The 18,751-nt window shown below is 48.9% G+C and overlaps 1 protein-coding gene across 1 annotated transcript in view; it reads left to right on the top strand.

Annotated features, from left to right (window-relative positions):
- The window catches only part of ELOVL4 (ELOVL fatty acid elongase 4), a 53,576-nt gene that overhangs the window by 22,162 nt on the left and 12,663 nt on the right, over positions 1-18,751 (top strand). The window contains exons 2-3 of the mRNA XM_054162549.1: positions 4,213-4,400; positions 10,631-10,711. Of these exons, the coding sequence (XP_054018524.1) occupies positions 4,213-4,400; positions 10,631-10,711 (269 nt within the window). The remainder of the gene's footprint in view (positions 1-4,212; positions 4,401-10,630; positions 10,712-18,751) is intronic.

Below are 18,751 nucleotides of genomic sequence, written 5' to 3'. Positions count from 1 at the left end.
AGAAATGTGTCTGCTCCTCAGAATCACAGAAATGACAGGGTTGGAAGGGACCCCAAGGCTTGAGACACTGGCACAGGTTGCCCAGGGAGGTGGTGGAAGCCTCATCCCTGGAGGTGTTTGCAGCCAGGCTGGATGTGGCTGTGAGCAACCTGCTGTAGTGTGAGGTGTCCCTGCCCATGGCAGGGGGGTTGGAACTGGCTGATCCTTGAGGTTCTTTCCAACCCTAACAATTCTATGATTCTATGATCAAGTTCCAATCCCCCTGTCATGGGCAAGGGACACTTTCCACTAGATCAGGTTGCCCAGAGCCACATCCAGCCTGGCCTTCAAAACCTCCAGGCATGAGGCTTCCACCACCTCCCTGGGCAACCTGTGCCAGGCTCTCACCGCCCTCATGGTGAGGAACTTCTTCCTAATGTCCAATCTATATCTCCCCTCCTCTAGCTTGGATCCATTCCCCCCAGTCCTATCACTCCCTGACACCCTCAAAAGTCCCTCCCCAGCTTTCTTGGAGCCCGTTTAAGATACTGCAAGGCCACAATTAGGTCTCTTCGAAGCCTTCTCTTCTCCAGACTGAACAGCCCCAACTCAGTCTCTCTCCATAGCAGAGCAGCTCCAGCCCTCTGCTCATCCTTGTGGCCCTTCTCTGGACACCTTCCAGCACATCCAGATCTTTTTTGTACTACATCTCAAGACACTCTACAGTGCTATAAAGAAATCTTCTCATGTTCAGTAGCAAATACCTTGGATTGTAATAGAAGTCTTCAGTCCAGGGACACACTGAAAAGTCTCTCAAGTGCTGTCTTCTTTCACTTTCTTCAGTTCTGTTTCACTGCCTGTGTTTCTAGAGCCATTCTGAGTGGACTTTTTGCCAATCCTTCATGGAATACTCCTTGCTCTCTTTTTCCCTTGGCTTCTGTTGGTGGCTGTGGTGAAAAGGCTGACTCCTGTCATTCTGGAAGCCTTGCTGGAGACATCCATGCACTGGAGTAACTTCTCTCTCCTGATGTTAAAAGCCATAATGGAAGCAGCTAGGCTGGTTTCTCTTTCTTCTTTTCCACTTCCTTTTAGGTCTCCTGGCATCTCACTTGCAGTGTTCAGGTCATATATTATTAAATCAGCTGGAAGCAAGAAGAGTCAGGGCCATGCACACACTCTTTTAGTAGATCATCATTTCTGTTGCTAATTAGAAAGTCTCTTGAAATTTACTCCTAAAATGAGGTTTGCAGTATCACAGGGTCACAGTACATTAGAGGTTGAAAGGGACCTCAGAGATCATCCAGTCCAACCCCCCTGCCAGAGCAGCATCACCCAGGGGAGTCCACACAGGAATGCATCCAGGTGGGGTTGGAAAGTCTCCAGAGAAGGAGACTCCACAACCTCTCTGGGCAGCCTGCTCCAGGGCTCTGGCACCCTCACTGCAAAGAAGTTTCTCCTCATGTTGAGGTGATATCCTCGGTGCTCAAGCTTGTACCTGTTGCTCCTTGTCTTATTCCTGTGCAGCACCCAAAAGAGCTTGGCCCCCTCCACTTGACAGCCACCCCTCAGCTATTGAGAGACATTGATCAGATCCCCTCTCAGCCTTCTCCTCTCCAGACTAAGCAGCCCCAGGGCTCTCAGTCTCTCTTCACAGGGGAGATGCTCAAGTCCCCTAAGCATCCTTGTATCTGTCTGTTGGACTCTCTCCAGCAGGTCTCTGTCTCTTCAACTGGGGAGCCCCAAACTGGACACAAGATTGCAGCTGTGGTCTCAGCAGAGCAGAGTAGAGGGGGAGCAGAACCTCCTTAGCCCTGCTGGCCACGCTTTCCTTGCTGGACCCCAGGATCCCATTGGCTTTCTTGGCCACAAGGACACATTGCTGTGCCATGCACAGCTTGCTGCCCACCAGCACTCCAAGCTGCTTTCCAGCAGGGCAGCTCCTGACCTATACTGGTGCCTGTTGTTATTCCTTCTCTGCACTTGTCCTTATTGAACTTCATGAGGTTTACCTTTTGAGGTTCATAATGCTCCTAAAATGAGGTTTAAAATTTATGATCTTAGGGGCAACCAAGGAAATGAGGAAAAAATTGGAGGAGTAATGGCAATGCTGTTCTGTGCTTTCCTCGTTGCATCCAAGTGCCTCGTTTTGCAGCTAAGAAAGGCTTTCTGATTGACCTGATAGTATCCCTGGGATCTGGAATTCATTGATGGTACAGGTTGTTGTGGTGTTTGTGTGATCTTTGGGTCATCATAAAGAAGAACAGTCCTCAAAAAGAAACTTGTCCTGGAGGTGCATCTGTGGGCAGCTGCATTGCTGCTGTGAATTTGCCCCCAGATGGCTGAAGGCAGTTGTCTGAGCTTCCCAAGAAGCTCTGTGCTGTGATTTCCATCTCAGCTACCTGCAAAGCATACTAGTCAGTATCTTAGAGCTGTGCAGTATCTGAAGTACAAGAAAGGTGGTGAGAGACTTTTGAGGGTGTCAGGTAATGATAGCATTGGGGGGAATGGGAACAAATAGAACTGGGTAGATTCAGATTGGATGTCAGGAGGAAGTTCTTCCCCATGAGGGTGGTGAGAGCCTGGCACAGGTTGCCCAGGGACGTGGTGGAAGCCTCATCCCTGGAGGTTTTGAAGGCCAGGCTGGATGTGGCTGTGAGCAACCTGCTGTGGTGTGAGGTGTCCCTGCCCATGGCAGGGGGGGTGGAACTGGCTGAGACTTGAGGTCCCTTCCAACCCTAATAATTCTATGATTCTATGATTCTAAGTATTGATGGTTATGAAATGGTTACCTTTTATCTCTTGCTATAACTAGAGATTAGCCCTTGTATGGGGGAGGGGGGAAACCCTGAGTAAGGAAGGGTCACTGTCATCTCTCCTCTCCCTCCTCTGTTGCAAAGCCATCTTCTAATCCTAGATGTCACTGGTTCATCAGGCTAAGAGTGCTTTTTTGATACAGATCCAGAACTTAATATAGCAGATTCTGGGCCCTAGGGCATGTGGAGCTCTGGATCCCATGAGAGACTGAAGGAGACTGTAAATAAAACCCTTGTCTCCCATATAGCAGCACAGATTGCTCCATCTAGAACCAACCCTTCTAAACTCTTTTATTTAGTTGTTTTCTAGTAACATTGTTAGTATTCTGTTTGAATTCAGTCTGAGACTGACCTGCATCAAATAACAAAACTACTTGGTTAGAATAATACAACCTCCTCCCTTTACTCCCCCTCTACTCTGCTCTGGTGAGGCTGCATCTGGAGGATTGTGTCCAGTTCTGGGCCCCTCAGTTCAAGAAGGACCTCAGGGAACTGCTTGAAAGAGTCCAGCACAGAGCCACAAAAGTGATTAGGGGAGTGGAACATCTTCCTTAGGAGGAGAGCCTGAGGGAGCTGAGGGCTCTGGAGCTTGGGGAGAAGACTGAGAGATGACCTCACTGCTGTTGAGAAAGATGTGCAGGGTGAGTGCCCAGAGGCTGGAGCCAGGCTCTGCTGGGGGATGCCCAATGCCAGCACAAGGGGCAGTGGTGGAAGCTGAGACAGAGGAAGTTCCATGGAAACAGGAGGAAGAATTATTTCCCTGTGAGGGTGACAGAACACTGGAAGAGGCTGCCCAGGGGGTTTGTGGAGTCTCCCTCTCTGGAGGTATTCAAAACCCACCTGGATGCATTCCTGTGTGATCTGCTCTAGGTGATGCTGCTCTAGCAGAGGCGGGTTGGACTGGATGAGCTTTGGAGGTCCCTTCCAGCCCTTAACAATCTGTGGTTCTGTGAACCTGCATAAAATGAATAGGAGGCTTTCAATCACCTAGAAGCTATTGCTTTTATTAGTAGTTTGGCAAATTTGTGCAGCTTCCATCTGCAGTGGTATTGAATGTCTGGTTACATTGCCACTGCAGTCACTGCTCAGCATAAACTAAGTTGTGGTTTTTATTCCCCCAGGGATTAGTGGCTTGGGTTTGGGTTTGGGCTCACGTGCTGCTGGTTTTGCTTTATTGTTTTGGGTTGCAGAGCTGGACAATAGAACTTGCAGGGCACCATGAATCTCTGTGAGCTGATGTGATACAGTGTGGGGCTTTATAAAACCATTTGACCTTCCTGGAAAGAACGAGCTCGCTGTGCTTCTGCTCTCCGGTGCAGCTGTTTCAGGAGGGAATAAATACTTTGAACAAGTGCAATGCTTAACCTGTGTGTTTTGTTCAGACCCTGTTGACTCCTTCTGTTTGCTTCACCCCTCCCAGACAAACGTGTTGATGACTGGCCCTTGATGCAGTCTCCATTTCCAACCCTGACTATAAGCACTATTTATCTCCTCACTGTATGGCTGGGCCCCAAATGGATGAAGACAAGAGAGCCCTTCCAGTTACGTTTCCTGTTGGTTGTTTACAACTTTGGAATGGTTCTACTCAACTTCTTCATTTTCAAAGAGGTGTGTATGCCCTCTTGCAAGAGGGAATTCCTTGTTTTAAGCCTGAGGGGGCCTGCAGGTTGTGGAATGAACGTTGCTCTGACTTACCCGTGGTGTCTCTTGAGGGTGAATGTTTTGCACAGGCTTTTAAAGCTGAGTTTGCCTTTGAAGGGAGAATTTCTGTTTCCACTCAATGAGTCTGTAGGAGAATTTATGTGCTAGCTGCTCCAGTTTCTCCTTAGATTTAGAATCATAGAATCAATAAGGTTGGAACAGACCTCAGAGATCATCAAGGCCAACCTGTCACCCAACACCTCATGACTAACTAAACCATGGCTCCAAGTGCCACATCCAATCCCCTCTTGAACACCTCCAGGGATACTGACTCCACCACCTCCCTGGGCAGCACATTCTAATGGCCAACAACTCTTTCTGTGAAGCCTAAACTTCCCCTGGCACAGCTTGAGACTGTGTCCTCTTGTTCTGCTGCTGGTTGCCTGGGAGAAGAGACCAACCCCCACCTGGCTACAACCTCCCCTCAGGGAGTTGTAGAGAGCAATGAGGTCTCCCCTGAGCCTCCTCTTCTCTAGGCTAAGCAACCCCAGCTCCCTCAGCCTCTCCTCACAGGGCTGTGCTCCAGACCTCTCCCCAGCCTCACTGCCCTGAACTGGACACCTTCAAGTGTCTCAGTGTCCTTCTTAAATTGAGGGGCCCAGAACTGGACACAGGACTCAAGGTGTGGTCTAACCAGTGCAGAGTACAGGGGCACAATGACCTCCCTGCTCCTGCTGGCCACACTATTCCTGATGCAGGCCAGGATGCCATTGGCCTTCTTGGCCACCTGGGCACACTGCTGGCTCATGTTCAGCTGCTGTCAACCAGTCCCCCCAGGTCCCTTTCTGCCTGGCTGCTCTCCAGCCACTCTGACCCCAGCCTGTAGCTGAGGGGATACACTAAATGAGCCTGTAGGAGAATTTGTGTGCTAGCTGTTCCAGTTTCTCCTTAGATTGAGGGTGGTTTAAAGCCTGGGCAGATTAACTAAAACCCCCAGAGATTCAACACTTGTAGCTGGGTTTTTTTGTTTGTTTGCTTGTCATTTTTTGTGTTATTTTCTTTTCAGTCATCCTCAAGGGTGTCAGAATGTATCTTGGTTTAGAAATTGAGCTGTTTGCTGCCTTCAGTGTGTTCATCACTGGTAGAAATTCCCATATCCCATGGATGTAGTGAGGGGAAGTCATTTGTCTGTCAGTTATCCTTTAGAATCAGAATACAAATGAACTATATCTTAAGTGGTCCTGCTTTGGCAGAGGGGTTGGACTCAATGATCTCTGGAGGTCCCTTCCAGCTGCTAATGCCCTATGATTCTGTGAATATTTGGCTTGCAACGTTCTGGGTGTGCTAATTTGCACAGCTTTTGGTGCTGTTACATTTCTCCTTCGTTAGAGTTTTCTGGTTACAGAAGAAATTGCCTGCAGCAATGCAGTGGATCAGCTGTGCAGCAGTAGCTAAGTGGGGATTATTTAGCAGTTTGCTAATCATTATTCAGGAATAGCTGTCCAGAATATAGCTGCTGCTAAGGAGTAGCTTGTGCTGTGAGGCTTTGCTCATGTGGATCGAAAGTCTTCTTCCTGGGAGACCTCAGATCACAGAGCTGCAAAATCCATTTCCAGAAGTAAGCAGAACAGCAGCAGTTAGAGCACCACAGAACTCTCCTTCTGACTGGTCTGTGGTTTTGCCAGTAAACCCAAGCCTGTCTAATGATGATCTGCATACTGTCCCTTCCCTAGAGCTTAGGTAATAAAATCATTTAACTGATTTCAGCCTTTGATGAACGCAGGGCTCAGTAAAATTGTAGCCATCACACCTCAGGGGTCAGTTTGGGTCTAAATTGTTTCCTTGCACTATCCAACCAAGTCATGAAATGGTACAGGTACAAGAGAATTCAATGCTGACACCCAAGGAGAGGTGTGGGAATGGATGAATGAAACCAAATCATCTTAGCAGGTTAAAACTGAGACTCCTCTGAAATGAATTCTGCAGTGCCATGCCTGTCTTTTTTCTCTTACTCTTTTAAAAGTGGCTTCTTTTCCCTGTGAGATGACTTGGACTGGACCTGTGGTCAATAAATTTGCAAGCCTGGGTTGCCTGTAGGCTAACACAATTGTATGCATTGTGTGGCATTTCCAAACCACCATCAAAATGAATGGGGCTGGAAATAGGCAGCTGCTGCTGACAGGCTGAAAGCTCATCATTTTAAACACAAATAGAGGTTGCAGTTTCCTGCTGTTTCAGTTGGGAGGTTGGTATTTAATCATAGAATTGCTAGGGTTGGAAGGGACCTCAAGGAGCATCCAGTTCCAACCCCCCTGCCATGGGCAGGGACACCTCACACTACAGCAGGTTGCTCACAGCCACCTCCAGCCTGGCTGCAAACACCTCCAGGCATGAGGCTTCCACCACCTCCCTGGGCAACCTGTGCCAGTCTCTCACCACCCTCATGGGGAACAACTTCTTCCTGACATCCAACCTGAATCTACCCATTTCTTTTTCTTTTTCCCATTCCCCCCAGCCCTATCACTCCCTGACACCCTCAAAAGTCCCTCCCCAGCTTTCTTGTAGCCCCCTTCAGATACTGAAAAGCCACAATTAGGTCTCCTCAGAGCCTTCTCTTCTCCAGACTGAACAACCCCAACTCCCTCAGTCTCTCTCCATAGCAGAGCAGCTCCAGCCCTCTGCTCATCCTCTTGGCCCTTCTCTGGGCAACTTCCAGCACCTCCATATCCTTTCTGTAATAGAGGCTCCAGTGAAGCAGAGAGGGAGAATCACCTCCCTTGCCCTGCTGGCTCTGCTTCTCTTGCTGCAGCCCAGGCTCTGCTTGGCTCTCTGGGCAGCAAGTGCTCACTGCTGGCTCCTGTTGAGCTTCTCATCCCCCAGCACCCCCAAGTCCTTTTCTTCAGGGCTGCTCTCAAGCCAGTCCCTGCCCAGCCTGTATTAGTGCCTGGGATTGCCCTGACCCAGATGCAGGATCTTGCCCTTGGTCTTGTTGAACCTCATGGATGTTAATGCTGTGGATACCTCATTTACAGAAAGTGTCTTTTCTTGATCTTAGAGACTGATAGGAGGAAAGTCTTCAAGTTTCAACTGCTGCCCTTTAGCCAGGCAACTTCCCCTTCAATCTGCATCAGGTTTACAATAGCAGTGTGCCACTCTAGTACCTCACAGCAGTAATGTAACTGTTAGGAGTAAAATGATGCACAGTTTGTGCATGGCTGTAAAGCTTCCAGGTATTGCTGGGAACAGAAATGGAATCTGAAATCCCTTTGAATAGAATAGAGTTAACCAGGTTGGAAAAGACCTTCAAGATCATCAAGTCCAACCTATCAATGCATGCTATTTAAACAATCATCCTGATGGCAAGCTCTATTCTTCTTCTGTATTCACTTGCAGGAAGTCCAAAAAGCCCTGGTAAGTTGTCCAGTCCAGGACTCCCATACATAGGGCTCAAATTCAGATTCAAGTTAGGAGTACATTTTGCTTAGAACAGGCAGAAGTCCCAGATGCAAAGCCCCTGTTTAGCCACAAAAATCTTGAATGTCATGCTCTAATGTGAGACAGTCTGGTGAGGTCACTTGCTGCCTTCACCCAAACAGCCTGTGGTCAAATTACCCAGCAGGTCACAGCAGAGGTGGTTTAGTTTCTCCAAGTGTGGATTAAACTTCCCTTCTCTGCTGCTGCCCATCTGGGACCACACTGGAGAGCTTTAGTGTTGCAGCAATTTGTAGATGGACTTAGAAATTGAGCTACTTCTGCATCTTCTTTATTCAGATCATTTCTGTGGACAGTTTTCCTCTCCTTACTTTAACAGACAAGTGCAGCAAGCAAGGCCAGAGTTAGAGAAGGTTTTGTATGTTGATTTCATTTGGATAACAGCTTCTCTGCATCTCACTGCACTCCTTGTGCCCTCTGCAAGTGAGATACCAAAGTAAACTGGAGTCCAGGCTAAGTAAGATGGAAATCAGGCTAGCAGTAATAATAGTCAGTGCCTACCCATATTTGTTTTGGAGCCTTCTGTATCACTCTCCTTCATTTTCACAGCTCACAGTTTACAGATCATCTACTCCACTGCTATCTTCTTTCCCAGACTGGGTCAGGTTGGAAGGGACCATATAGATCATCTAGTTCCAAACCACAAAGCATGAGCAGGGACACCTCCTACTACAGCAGGTTGCTAAAGGCCACATCCAGCCTGTCTTTGAGCACTTCAAGGGCTGGAGCCTCCACAGCTTCTCTGGGCAACCTCTTCCAGTGCCTTCCCAGTGCCTTCCTAATATCTAATCTAAACCTACCCTACTCTAGTTTTAAAACCATTGTCCCTTGTTGTATCATCACATGCCCTTAGAAAAAGTCCCTCTCCAGCTTTCCTGTAAGGCCTCTTCAGGTACTGAAGGGCTGCTATAAGATCTTCCCAGAGCCTTCTTGTGTCCAGGTTGAACCACCCCAACTCTCAGTCTATCTTTGTAGGAGACATCATCTTTGTGGCCCTCCTCTGGACCACTCTAACAGTTACTCATTCTTGTGTTGGGAGCCCCAGAGCTGGACACTGCACTCCAGGAGGGATGTTGCAGAACAGAGGGGCAGAATCACCTCCTTTGACCTGCTGGCCACACTACTTTAGATGCAACTGAGGGTACAGTTGGCCTCCTGGGCTGCAAGTTCATATTGCCAGATCATGTTGATCTTCTCATCAGCTAGCACTCCCAAGTCCTCCTTCTCAGGACTGCTTTCAATCCACTCATCACCCAGCCTGTGTTTGTGCTAGGGATTGCCTCAGCCCAGATTCAAATATTGTGTGTGGCTGCTTTGAACTTTATGAGGTTGATGCTGGCCCAGCTCTCAAGCCTGTCAGGGTCCCTCTGAATGGCATCCCTTCCCTCCAGTGTGTCCCCCACACCACCCAGCTGAGTGTCACCAGCAAACTTGTTGAGGGTGCACTCAATGTCACTGTCCACGTTGCCAACAAAGATGTTAAACAGCACCAGTCCCTGCACAGACCCCTGAGGAACACAACACATCACTTGTCTCCACTTAAATGTTGAGCCAGTGACTCTTACTCTTTGATCATCAAGCCAAATCCTTACCTACTGAGAGGTTCACCTGTCAAACCCATGTCTTTCCAATTTAGAGACCAGTGGGGGACAGACAGACACTTTACACAAGTCCAGGTAGATGGCATCAGTTGGTCTTCCCTTGTCCATCAGCACTGTTATCCCATCATAGAAGGCCACTAAATTTGTCAGGCACAATTTCACAGAATCAGAGAAACATTCAGCCTGGAAAAGACCCTCAGGAGCACCAAGTCCAACCCAGAACCCTGCTCTACAAGCTGCACCCCTAAGCCACAGCCCCAAGCACCACAGCCAAACCACCTTCAAACACAGCCAGGCTTGGGGACTCAACCACCTCCCTGGGCAGCACATTCCATGGCCTGACCACTCTTGCTGGGAAACATGTTTCCTAATGTCCAGTCTAAACCTGCCCAGTGGCAGCTTGAGGCCATTCCCTTTTGTTCTATCACTAATTACCTGTGAGAAGAGACCAGCAGCAGCCTCTCCATGATGTCCTTTCAGGGAGTTGTAGACAGCAATGAGGTCTCCCCTCAGCCTCCTCTTTTCCAAACTAACCATCCCCAGCTCCTTCAGTCTCTCTTCATCAGATTTATTCTCCAGGCCCTTCCCAGCTTCCTTGCCCTCCTCTGCCCTGGCTCCAGCACCTCCACATCTCTCCTCTATTGAGGTGCCCAAAACTGGACACAGTCCTTAAGGTGTGGCCTCCCCAGAGCTGAGTACAAGGGGACAATCAGCTCCAGGATGGATTGCATCCTGTCCCATGGACTTGTCTCAAACTACAGCTATCAGGCTTGACTATCTCAAGGTCCTGCTTAAATTCTTCCCAATTCATACAGGGCTGTAACTGTCTGGGCAGGTACTCAAAGGTGAAAATGAATACTTCAATTTACCAGCACAAATGGGTAGTGTGTAACAACAGGTCTTGAGAACCAGGCAGTAGCCTTCTTCAGTAGCATTCTCAGGACTGAGAAGGAAATCTAGAATTGGAAATTTGAACTTGAAATCAACCCTATTTGAAATGTTTCCCTCTGCTCAGGTCAGTTTGAGGTAGACATTTGCTGAGAATTGCTATGCATGCATTCAATGTGGCATCCTTCCCCTCATGTATCACTTTGCTCTTTTCAGCTGTTTTTGTCATCAAGAGCTCGAGGGTACAGCTATGTCTGCCAGACTGTGGATTATTCAGATAATGTTTATGAAGTTAGGGTGAGTATCTCTTTCCTTTTTTTCTGTTTAATTGATATATTACTGTGTGCCATACACAGCACTGCATGAGGGTTTGTCTTGTCTGCAAAGGATGTTTCCAAAGTTCCGCTGCCAGCTGTGATGTGGCCAGGCAGAGGTTGGGCTCTTCTCCCAGGCAACCAGCACCTGAACAAGAGGACACAGTCTCAAGCTGTGCCAGGACTACTGTGCCCAATTCTGGGCTCCTCAGTGTAAGAAAGATGTTGAGTTGCTGGAAGGTGTCCAGAGAAGGGCAATGAGGCTGGGGGGGGGTCTGGAGCACAGCCCTGTGAGGAGAGGCTGAGGGAGCTGGGGTTGCTTAGCCTGGAGAAGAGGAGGCTCAGGGGAGACCTTCTTGCTGTCTACAACTCCCTGAAGGGAGGTTGTAGGCAGGTGGGGGTTGGTCTCTTCTCCCAGGCAACCAGCACCAGAACAAGAGGACACAGTCTCAAGCTGCACCAAGGGAAGTTTAGGCTTGACATGAGAAGAAAGTTCATCCCAGCAAGAGAGATTGGCCATTGGAATGTGCTGCCCAGGGAGGTGGTGGAGTCACCATCCCTGGAAGTGTTTAAGAAGAGCCTGGATGAGGCACTCAATGCCATGGTTTAGTTGATTAGATGGTGTTGGGTGATAGGTTGGACTTGATGATCTTTGAGGTCTTTTCCAACCTGGTTAATTCTGTATTCTCTCACATCCCCACAGACCACTTCAGGTCTGACTGCATTGCACACAGCAGGTTTTAATCAAAGTGCATCAGTGTGTTGCATGAACTTCATCTGACTGCTGCCAGGCAGAGCAGCCTTAAAGATACTCATCCTGGGCTTCATCTGTGGTTGTGTAATCCAGGTTAAACTTTGTAGGCATATGTGGTGGGTTGTAATTACCCCCCAACTAATTTGAGAGTATTACACCACCACCACCCCAAAATAAAATTGCCAGACCAGCTCAGATGGAAGCAAATGAAGCTGTGTTTACAAGTCCACTGAAGTCCAGACATGTGAAGTGCAGTGAATATGTACAAAATACACAATATTTACATGTATTTACAATTTAGGGGCAACACAAGAACCTCCCTGGACACAACCAGGGGGTTACCAACAGCTTGCCCCTCTTCACTCCCTTCTTCCTCTCTGTGCAAGGGAAAAGAGAGAGAGAAGAGCAGAGAGGAGCTTGTTAGTGCTTGGCCACAAGAAGAATGCAGCCAAGGCCAGCAGCAGCCAAGCAAAAGCCACCAGCTAGTATCAGCTCGAGCAAGGAAGCTGAAAACTGCTGGCTAAGCTGTCAGCTCGTGGCTTGGACAGCAGCACTCTGTGCTGGGTTAGGAACTGGCTGGAGGCTGAGCCCAGAGAGTGGTGGTGAATGGTGCCACATCCAGCTGGCAGCCAGGCACCAGTGGTGTGCCCCAGGGATCAGTGCTGGGCCCTGTGCTCTTTAACATCTTCATTGATGATCTGGATGAGGGGGTTGGGTCAGTCATCAGCAAGTTTGCAGATGACACCAAGTTAGGAGCAGATATTGGTCAGTTAGAGGGCAGAAAGGCTCTGCAGAGGGACCTTGACCGACTGGACAGATGGGCAGAGTCCAATGGGATGGCATTCAACAAGTCCAAGTGCCAGGGGCTGCACTTTGGCCACAGCAACCCCATGCAGAGCTACAGGCTGGGGTCAGAGTGGCTGAGAGCTGCCAAACAGAGAGGGACCTGGGGGTGCTGATTGACAGCTGCCTAAACATGAGCCAGCAGTGTGCCCAGGTGGCCAAGAAGGCCAATGGCATCCTGGCCTGCATTAGGAACAGTATGGCCAGCTGGAGCAGGGAAGTCATTGTGCCCCTGTACTCTGCACTGGTTAGGCCACACATTGAGTCCTGTGTCCAGTTCTGGGCCCCTCAGATTAGGAAGGACATTGAGACACTTGAATGTGTCCAGAGAAGGGCAACAAGGCTGGGGAGAGGCCTTGAGCACAGCCCTGTGAGGAGAGGCTGAGGGAGCTGGAGTTGCTTAGCCTGGAGAAGAGGAGGCTCAGGGGTGACCTCATTGCTCTCTACAACTGCCTGAAGGGAGGTTGTAGCCAGGTGGGGGTTGGTCTCTTCTCTCAGGCAACCAGCACCAGAACAAGAGGACACAGTCTCAAGCTGCACCAGGGGAAATTTAGGCTGGAGGTGAGAAGAAAGTTCCTCACTGAGTCATTTGTCATTGGAATGTGCTGCCCAGGGAGGTGGTGGAGTCACCATCCCTGGAGGTGTTCAAGAGGGGATTGGATGTGGCACTTGGTGCCATGGTTGAGTCAGGAGGTCTGTGGTGACAGGTTGGACTCGATGATCTTTGAGGTCTCTTCCAACCTTGGTGATTCTGTGATTCTGTGGAAAGAGAAAGAGTTGGTTTATACAACTAACTTTATGTTAGATATCAGACCAATGGACCTTATTAGACCTTACCATTATTATTCTTTTACATCCAATGGTAATTTATTTACATTCTGCCACTTTCTACTCAGGAGCTGTGGAAAATTTCCTGGGCATCAGCCTGAAACTGCCACAGCATCCTTTGGTGTCTAGACCTTGCTGGAGTTTGTGATACCAGGCCAAGTGTGGTTAGCAAAGGTGGAGTGTTCAAGCTAGATCAAAGCAAGTAAGGTTTGATCAAAGCAAGTTAAGGGTTTGCCAGCCTGTGCTGTGGCTGCACTTGACTCCTCCTGGTGAGGCAAGGTTTTGTCTCCTTTACCCATGTTTGGTTTCCTGAGGTCTTGCTGGCCTCTGGCAGACGTGTTATCAGTGCACTTCATTGTGCTGGTTCTTTCTTTCTGGATAGCATTCAAATGAAAATCAAAGTGCTGATGCTTGTTGGTTTCCACAGTGCTGCTGCTTAGCTCAGGTCTTCTGGCAGAGCTGACACTTAAGAATGTCTCAGCTGGCCTTGCAACTTCCACCTGCAGATTAGAACACGTCCCTGAAAGTGCAGTGAGAGTGTCTCATGGTCTCAAAACATTTGTTGTGTAGAACACAGGCTGCAAAATGCCTGTTCAAGGGCAGAACTCAAAAGCATGGGGTGCACATGGCAGGGGGTGTGTGGTAGTGCCATGGTTGAGTCAGGAGGTCTGTGGTGACAGGGTGGACTTGATGATCTTTGAGGTCTCTTCCAACCTTGGTGATTCTGTGAGTGGTACACCTTAGGTATGATATTGCAGAGCAAAGCTGTGAGCAGGTTCTCATTTGCCTCATGGAGATTCCCCCAGCTTTCACCACTGCCAATGCTGTGCACTCACTGCTTCAATCTCTAGAATACTTCCATGAGTAATAGTGTATAAAAAAACACCCCTAACATCCAGCCAAGTATAAAACTGCTTGACAGGGGTTTGTTTTCAATAGACAGGCAAAACAGAATGGCATCCAGCTGGGTACAAGGACAGTGAGGATTAGTATGGCATATATTGAAGGAATTTTTATCTTGGCTAAGTGCTGGAGCATGTCCAAAGAAAGGCTACAAGGATGATGAGAGGGCTGGAGCAGCTCTCCCATGGAGACAGAGACAGTTGGGGCTGTTCAGTCTGGAGGAGAGAAGGCTCCAAGGAGACCTAATTGTGGCCTTCCAGTATCTGAAGGGGGCTACAAGAAAGCTGGGGAGGGACTTTTGAGGGTGTCAGGGAGGGATAGGACTAGGGGGCAATGAAGCAAAGCTAGAAATGGGTGGATTCAGATTGGATGTTAGGAAAACATTCTTCCCCATGAGGGCGGTGAGAGACTGGCACAGGTTGCCCAGGGAGGTGGTGGAAGCCTCATCCCTGAAGGTTTTTAAGGGCAGGCTGAGTGACTTCACTCTGGGGCTCAGAAAGATGGAAATTTGCTCTGGTGAGACCTCACCTGGACTGCTGCATCCAGGTCTGGAGCCCTCAATATAGGAAGGATATGGATCTGATGGAAAAGGTCCAGAGGAGGGCCACCAAAATGATCAGGGGGTTGATGCAGCTCTGCTACAAGGACAGGCTGAGGGAGCTGGGGGTGTTCAGCCTGGAGAAGAGGAGGCTCAGGGGAGACCTAATAGCAGCCTGCCAGTAGCTGGAGGGAGCTACAGAAAGTATGGGGAGAGAGGTTGCAGAGGCCTGGAGTGGTAGGACAAGAGGCAATGGGTTCAAACTAGAGAAGAGCAGATTGAGATTGGATGTTCTGAACAAGTTCTTTGCTATGAGGGTGGTGGAACACTGGAACAGGTTGCCCAGGCAGGTGGTTGAGGCCCCATCCCTGGGGGTGTTCAAGGTGAGGCTTGACGAGGCCCTGGGCAGCCTGATCTAGTTGGGGATGTCCCTGCTGACTGCAGAGGGGGTTGGACTGGATGAGCTCTGGAGGTCCTTTCCAGCCCAGAGAATTCTGTGATTCTATGGAACAAATATTGAGAAATGTGAAAGTAATTGCAGGTGGTGGTCTAAATGGCAACACAGAAGCCCTGCTATGACCTCTGTTTCTCTCTCTTCAGGAATATTGCTCTGTGATGTTGCCATAGAATCTTAGAATTGTCAGGGTTGGAAGGGACCTCAAGGATCATCTAGTTCCAACTCCCCTGCAGGGACACCTCACACTGCAGCAGGTTGCTCACAGCCACATCCAGCCTGGCTGCAAACACCTCCAGGGATGAGGCTTCCACCACCTCCCTGGGCAACCTGTGCCAGGCTCTCACCAGCCTCATGGGGAACAACTTCTTCCTAACATCCAATCTGAATCTACACCTTCCATCTAGTGTCCCCCTTTTGAACAAAGCTTTTGCTTGAAGTGAGAGGTCAAGAAGCTATTCTTTGTTCCTCAGGGGAGCACAGAGAGCAGTTTCAAACAGAGGTTTTTCCTGGGTGCTCAAAAATGTTTTTCTTCTCCAACCCTCGTGTGTCAAGACAGTAAGCCAACTGCAATTTCAGGTGAAGGGGTTGTGGTGGCACTTCCCCTGTATTAGTCTAGCAACATCTGTAGCTCACAGACTTCTGCAGCCAAGCATACAGCCTCTTTGCTTTCCCACTTCTTAAGGGAATATTCCATCTGGGGGAATTCTTCCCTGAATTTGTTGGTATCATAGAATTGTTAGGGTTGGAAGGGACCTCAAGGATCCTCCAGTTCCAACCCCACCTGCCAAGGCCAGGGACACCTCACACTACAGCAGGTTGCTCACAGCCACAGCCAGCCTGGATGCAAAAACCTCCAGGGATGAGGCTTCCACCACCTCCCTGGGCAACCTGTGCCAGGCTCTCACCACCCTCATGGGGAACAACTTCTTCCTAACATCCAATCTGAATCTACCCATTTCTAGTTTTGTTCCATCCCCCCCAGTCCTATCCCTCCCTGACAGCCTCAAAAGTCCCTCCCCAGCTTTCTTGTAGCCCCCTTCAGATACTGGAAGGCCACAATGAGGTCTCCTCTGAGTCTTCTCCTTTCCAGACTGAATAACCCAAACTCCCACAGTTTGTCCTCACAGCAGAGCAGCTCCAGCCCTCTGCTCATCCTCGTGGCCCTTCTCTGGACACCTTCCAGCACATCCATGTTTTTTTCAACCTTACCAAGCTTCTGACTTTCACTAGCAATTACTTCTGCAGGTAGTTGGCACCCAGTATGAAGGAGCTGGCACTCCTCTCTACCTACAGCTGTTAGTCTTATCCAGGCTCCCCTGGCTCTTTTTCTCCAGGTGGCAATGAAGGCTGGGGCAGGCAGGGGTGGAAAGCAGAATTCACAGCTTCAGATAGTTTTACAGAAGTCAGCTCCTTTCTAAAGAATTTATCTGCTGGATATAGTAGGTAGCCACCATGCTGAGTGCTGGCAGGAAGTGTTGAGGAGTGGAATTGGTTATATACAAAAAATATTGGTTATATTAAATGTTTTAGCCCAGAAAGCCAATCACATCCTGAGCTGCAGCAAGAGAAGCACAGCCAGCAGGTCAAGGGAAGGGATTCTCCCTCTCTACTCCACTCTGCTGAGACCCCACCTGGAGCTCTGTGTCCAGTTCTGGAGCCTCTATTACAGGAAGGATCTGGAGGTGCTGGAAGGTGTCCAGAGAAGGCCCATGAGGATGAGCAGGGGGCTGGAGCTGCTCTGCTATGAGGACAGACTGAAGGAGTTGGGGCTGTTCTGTCTGGAGAAGAGAAGGCTCCCAGGAGACCTAATTGTGGCCTTCCAGTATGTGAAGGGGGCTACAGGAAAGCTGGGGAGGGACTTTTGAGGCTGTCAGGGAGTGATAGGACTGGGGGGAATGGAGTAAAACTAGAAATGGGTAGATTCAGATTGGATGTTAGGAAGAAGTTCTTCCCCATGAGACACTGGCACAGGTTGCCCAGGGAGGTGGTGGAAGCCTCACCCCTGGAGGTTTTCAGGCCAGGCTGGATGTGGCTGTGAGCAACCTGCTGTAGTGTGAGGTGTCCCTGCCCTTGGCAGGGGAGCTGGAACTGGATGATCCCTGAGGACCCTTCCAGCCCTAGCAATTCTATGATTCTATGTTCATAGTAGACAAGAAAGGAAAATGGAAAGAAACCCCCAAGAAGGGATTTTGGAGGGCTACTGAATACTCCTGTATGTGGAGTGACCAATTTGCTAACCCTGTCTGAATCAAGGCATCTTCATGTCTGTGGGTAGTCACTTTTTACCCCTGCTTACACTTGTGTCTCCTTGTCTCCCAGGTCAAGTGCATTTATTTGATTAACATATCTGAAGAGCTGAGAGTTAGAAATCTGTGTGAATTAGTTCCTCCTTTTAAGTGTGCTGATTGCAATCACAAAGCTGAGCTATGGTTGCCCTCTGTGCTGCAATTGTAATCTGCATTTATTGTATCTGCAGCAAGAGCTTGAAGAGCTTCCTCTTATGAAATAGTAATGATTTGAACTTCTGTGAGAAGGGAATTTGTGTCTTAACAAAATGGACCTCATGCTCCTGTAAGCAAAGTTCTGTAACTGAAGCAGAGAAAAGAGTTTTCTTTAAAAGGCTCTCTGATTTTTCATGTTGCTGTTACCTTCTAACCCCTCCCTTTGAGCCTCTTGATGGGGAGCTGCCTCCAACCTTAGCTGAGGAAGGCAGGTGCCAGGAAGGGAGTCCTGTGTTCAACCAGCCCCCTGTTCAAAACCCCTGCAGCAGGCAGAGGTCATGGCCTTGGACCTCTTGTTGACCCCCTTAATCCTAGGCTGCAGTGTAATCTTTGTGTGCCATCTGGTATTTGAACAGCCTCAGACTGGCACACAGAAAAATGGCCAGAAAAGGGATGGTTGTGACTGGGGTTATTCACTTCAGGGAACTGCCTCCTGAGTGCAGGTTTTCTTTCCTGCAGTGCCCAAAGAAAAGCTGCAGCTTAGGGCCCATCTTCTGATGCTTTGCAGAAGAAGTTTATTAGTAGCCATCTGCTCCTGACACAGCTTGCATGTTGGTGTCTTCTTCTGCTTGATTTCTCTGTCACTGATTGCATGCATGGCCTCAGGCAAATGCCTTGGTATCTGCTTCAGGGGTTTTTTTCTGCAGCTATAAGCCAATGATCAAAACATCTCCTTGAGAGCACTGAAAATAGATGATTAGTACATGAAACTTACCAGGCCTGAGAATAAATGGTAGTAAAATTTGATAGGGAGAGAGGCAAAGAGCTGTCAGGCCATAAAATCTACAGGAGCACAAACCCCAGGGGCTATAATCCTGCAAAGACATGGAGGCTGGTTTTGTTCTGAAGTGATGGGAAGCACTTTGATCAAAAGTTCAGCTGAGTCTTTTTGGTCCACAGGCTGCAGCTGCATTCTGTGGAATTCCAAAGTATAGGAGAGAGGTGCATTTAATGTGTCCAGGAGCTTCTGGTGAAGCCTGTGGCATCTTGGGCACCAAACGTGAGGCTTATTTCTTCCTGCACTGCCATTTTGCTCTGTGTCATCCAATAAAGTGGCTGCTTGTTTATCAGCTGTTTGGCTTCTGTTGCTCCACTGTTTTCTTCAACACAATGCACAACAGCTTTTTAAGAGGTTTTATGGGCAGTTTACCTGCAGAATCACAGAACTAACCAGGTTGGAAAAGACCTGAGAGATCATC

The sequence above is a fragment of the Dryobates pubescens genome, chromosome 6 (assembly GCF_014839835.1).
Source record: "Dryobates pubescens isolate bDryPub1 chromosome 6, bDryPub1.pri, whole genome shotgun sequence".
Classification (NCBI taxonomy): Eukaryota; Metazoa; Chordata; class Aves; order Piciformes; family Picidae; genus Dryobates; species Dryobates pubescens.
Note: the sequence above shows the minus strand (reverse complement) of the source record. Positions and strands in the feature narration are given on the sequence as shown.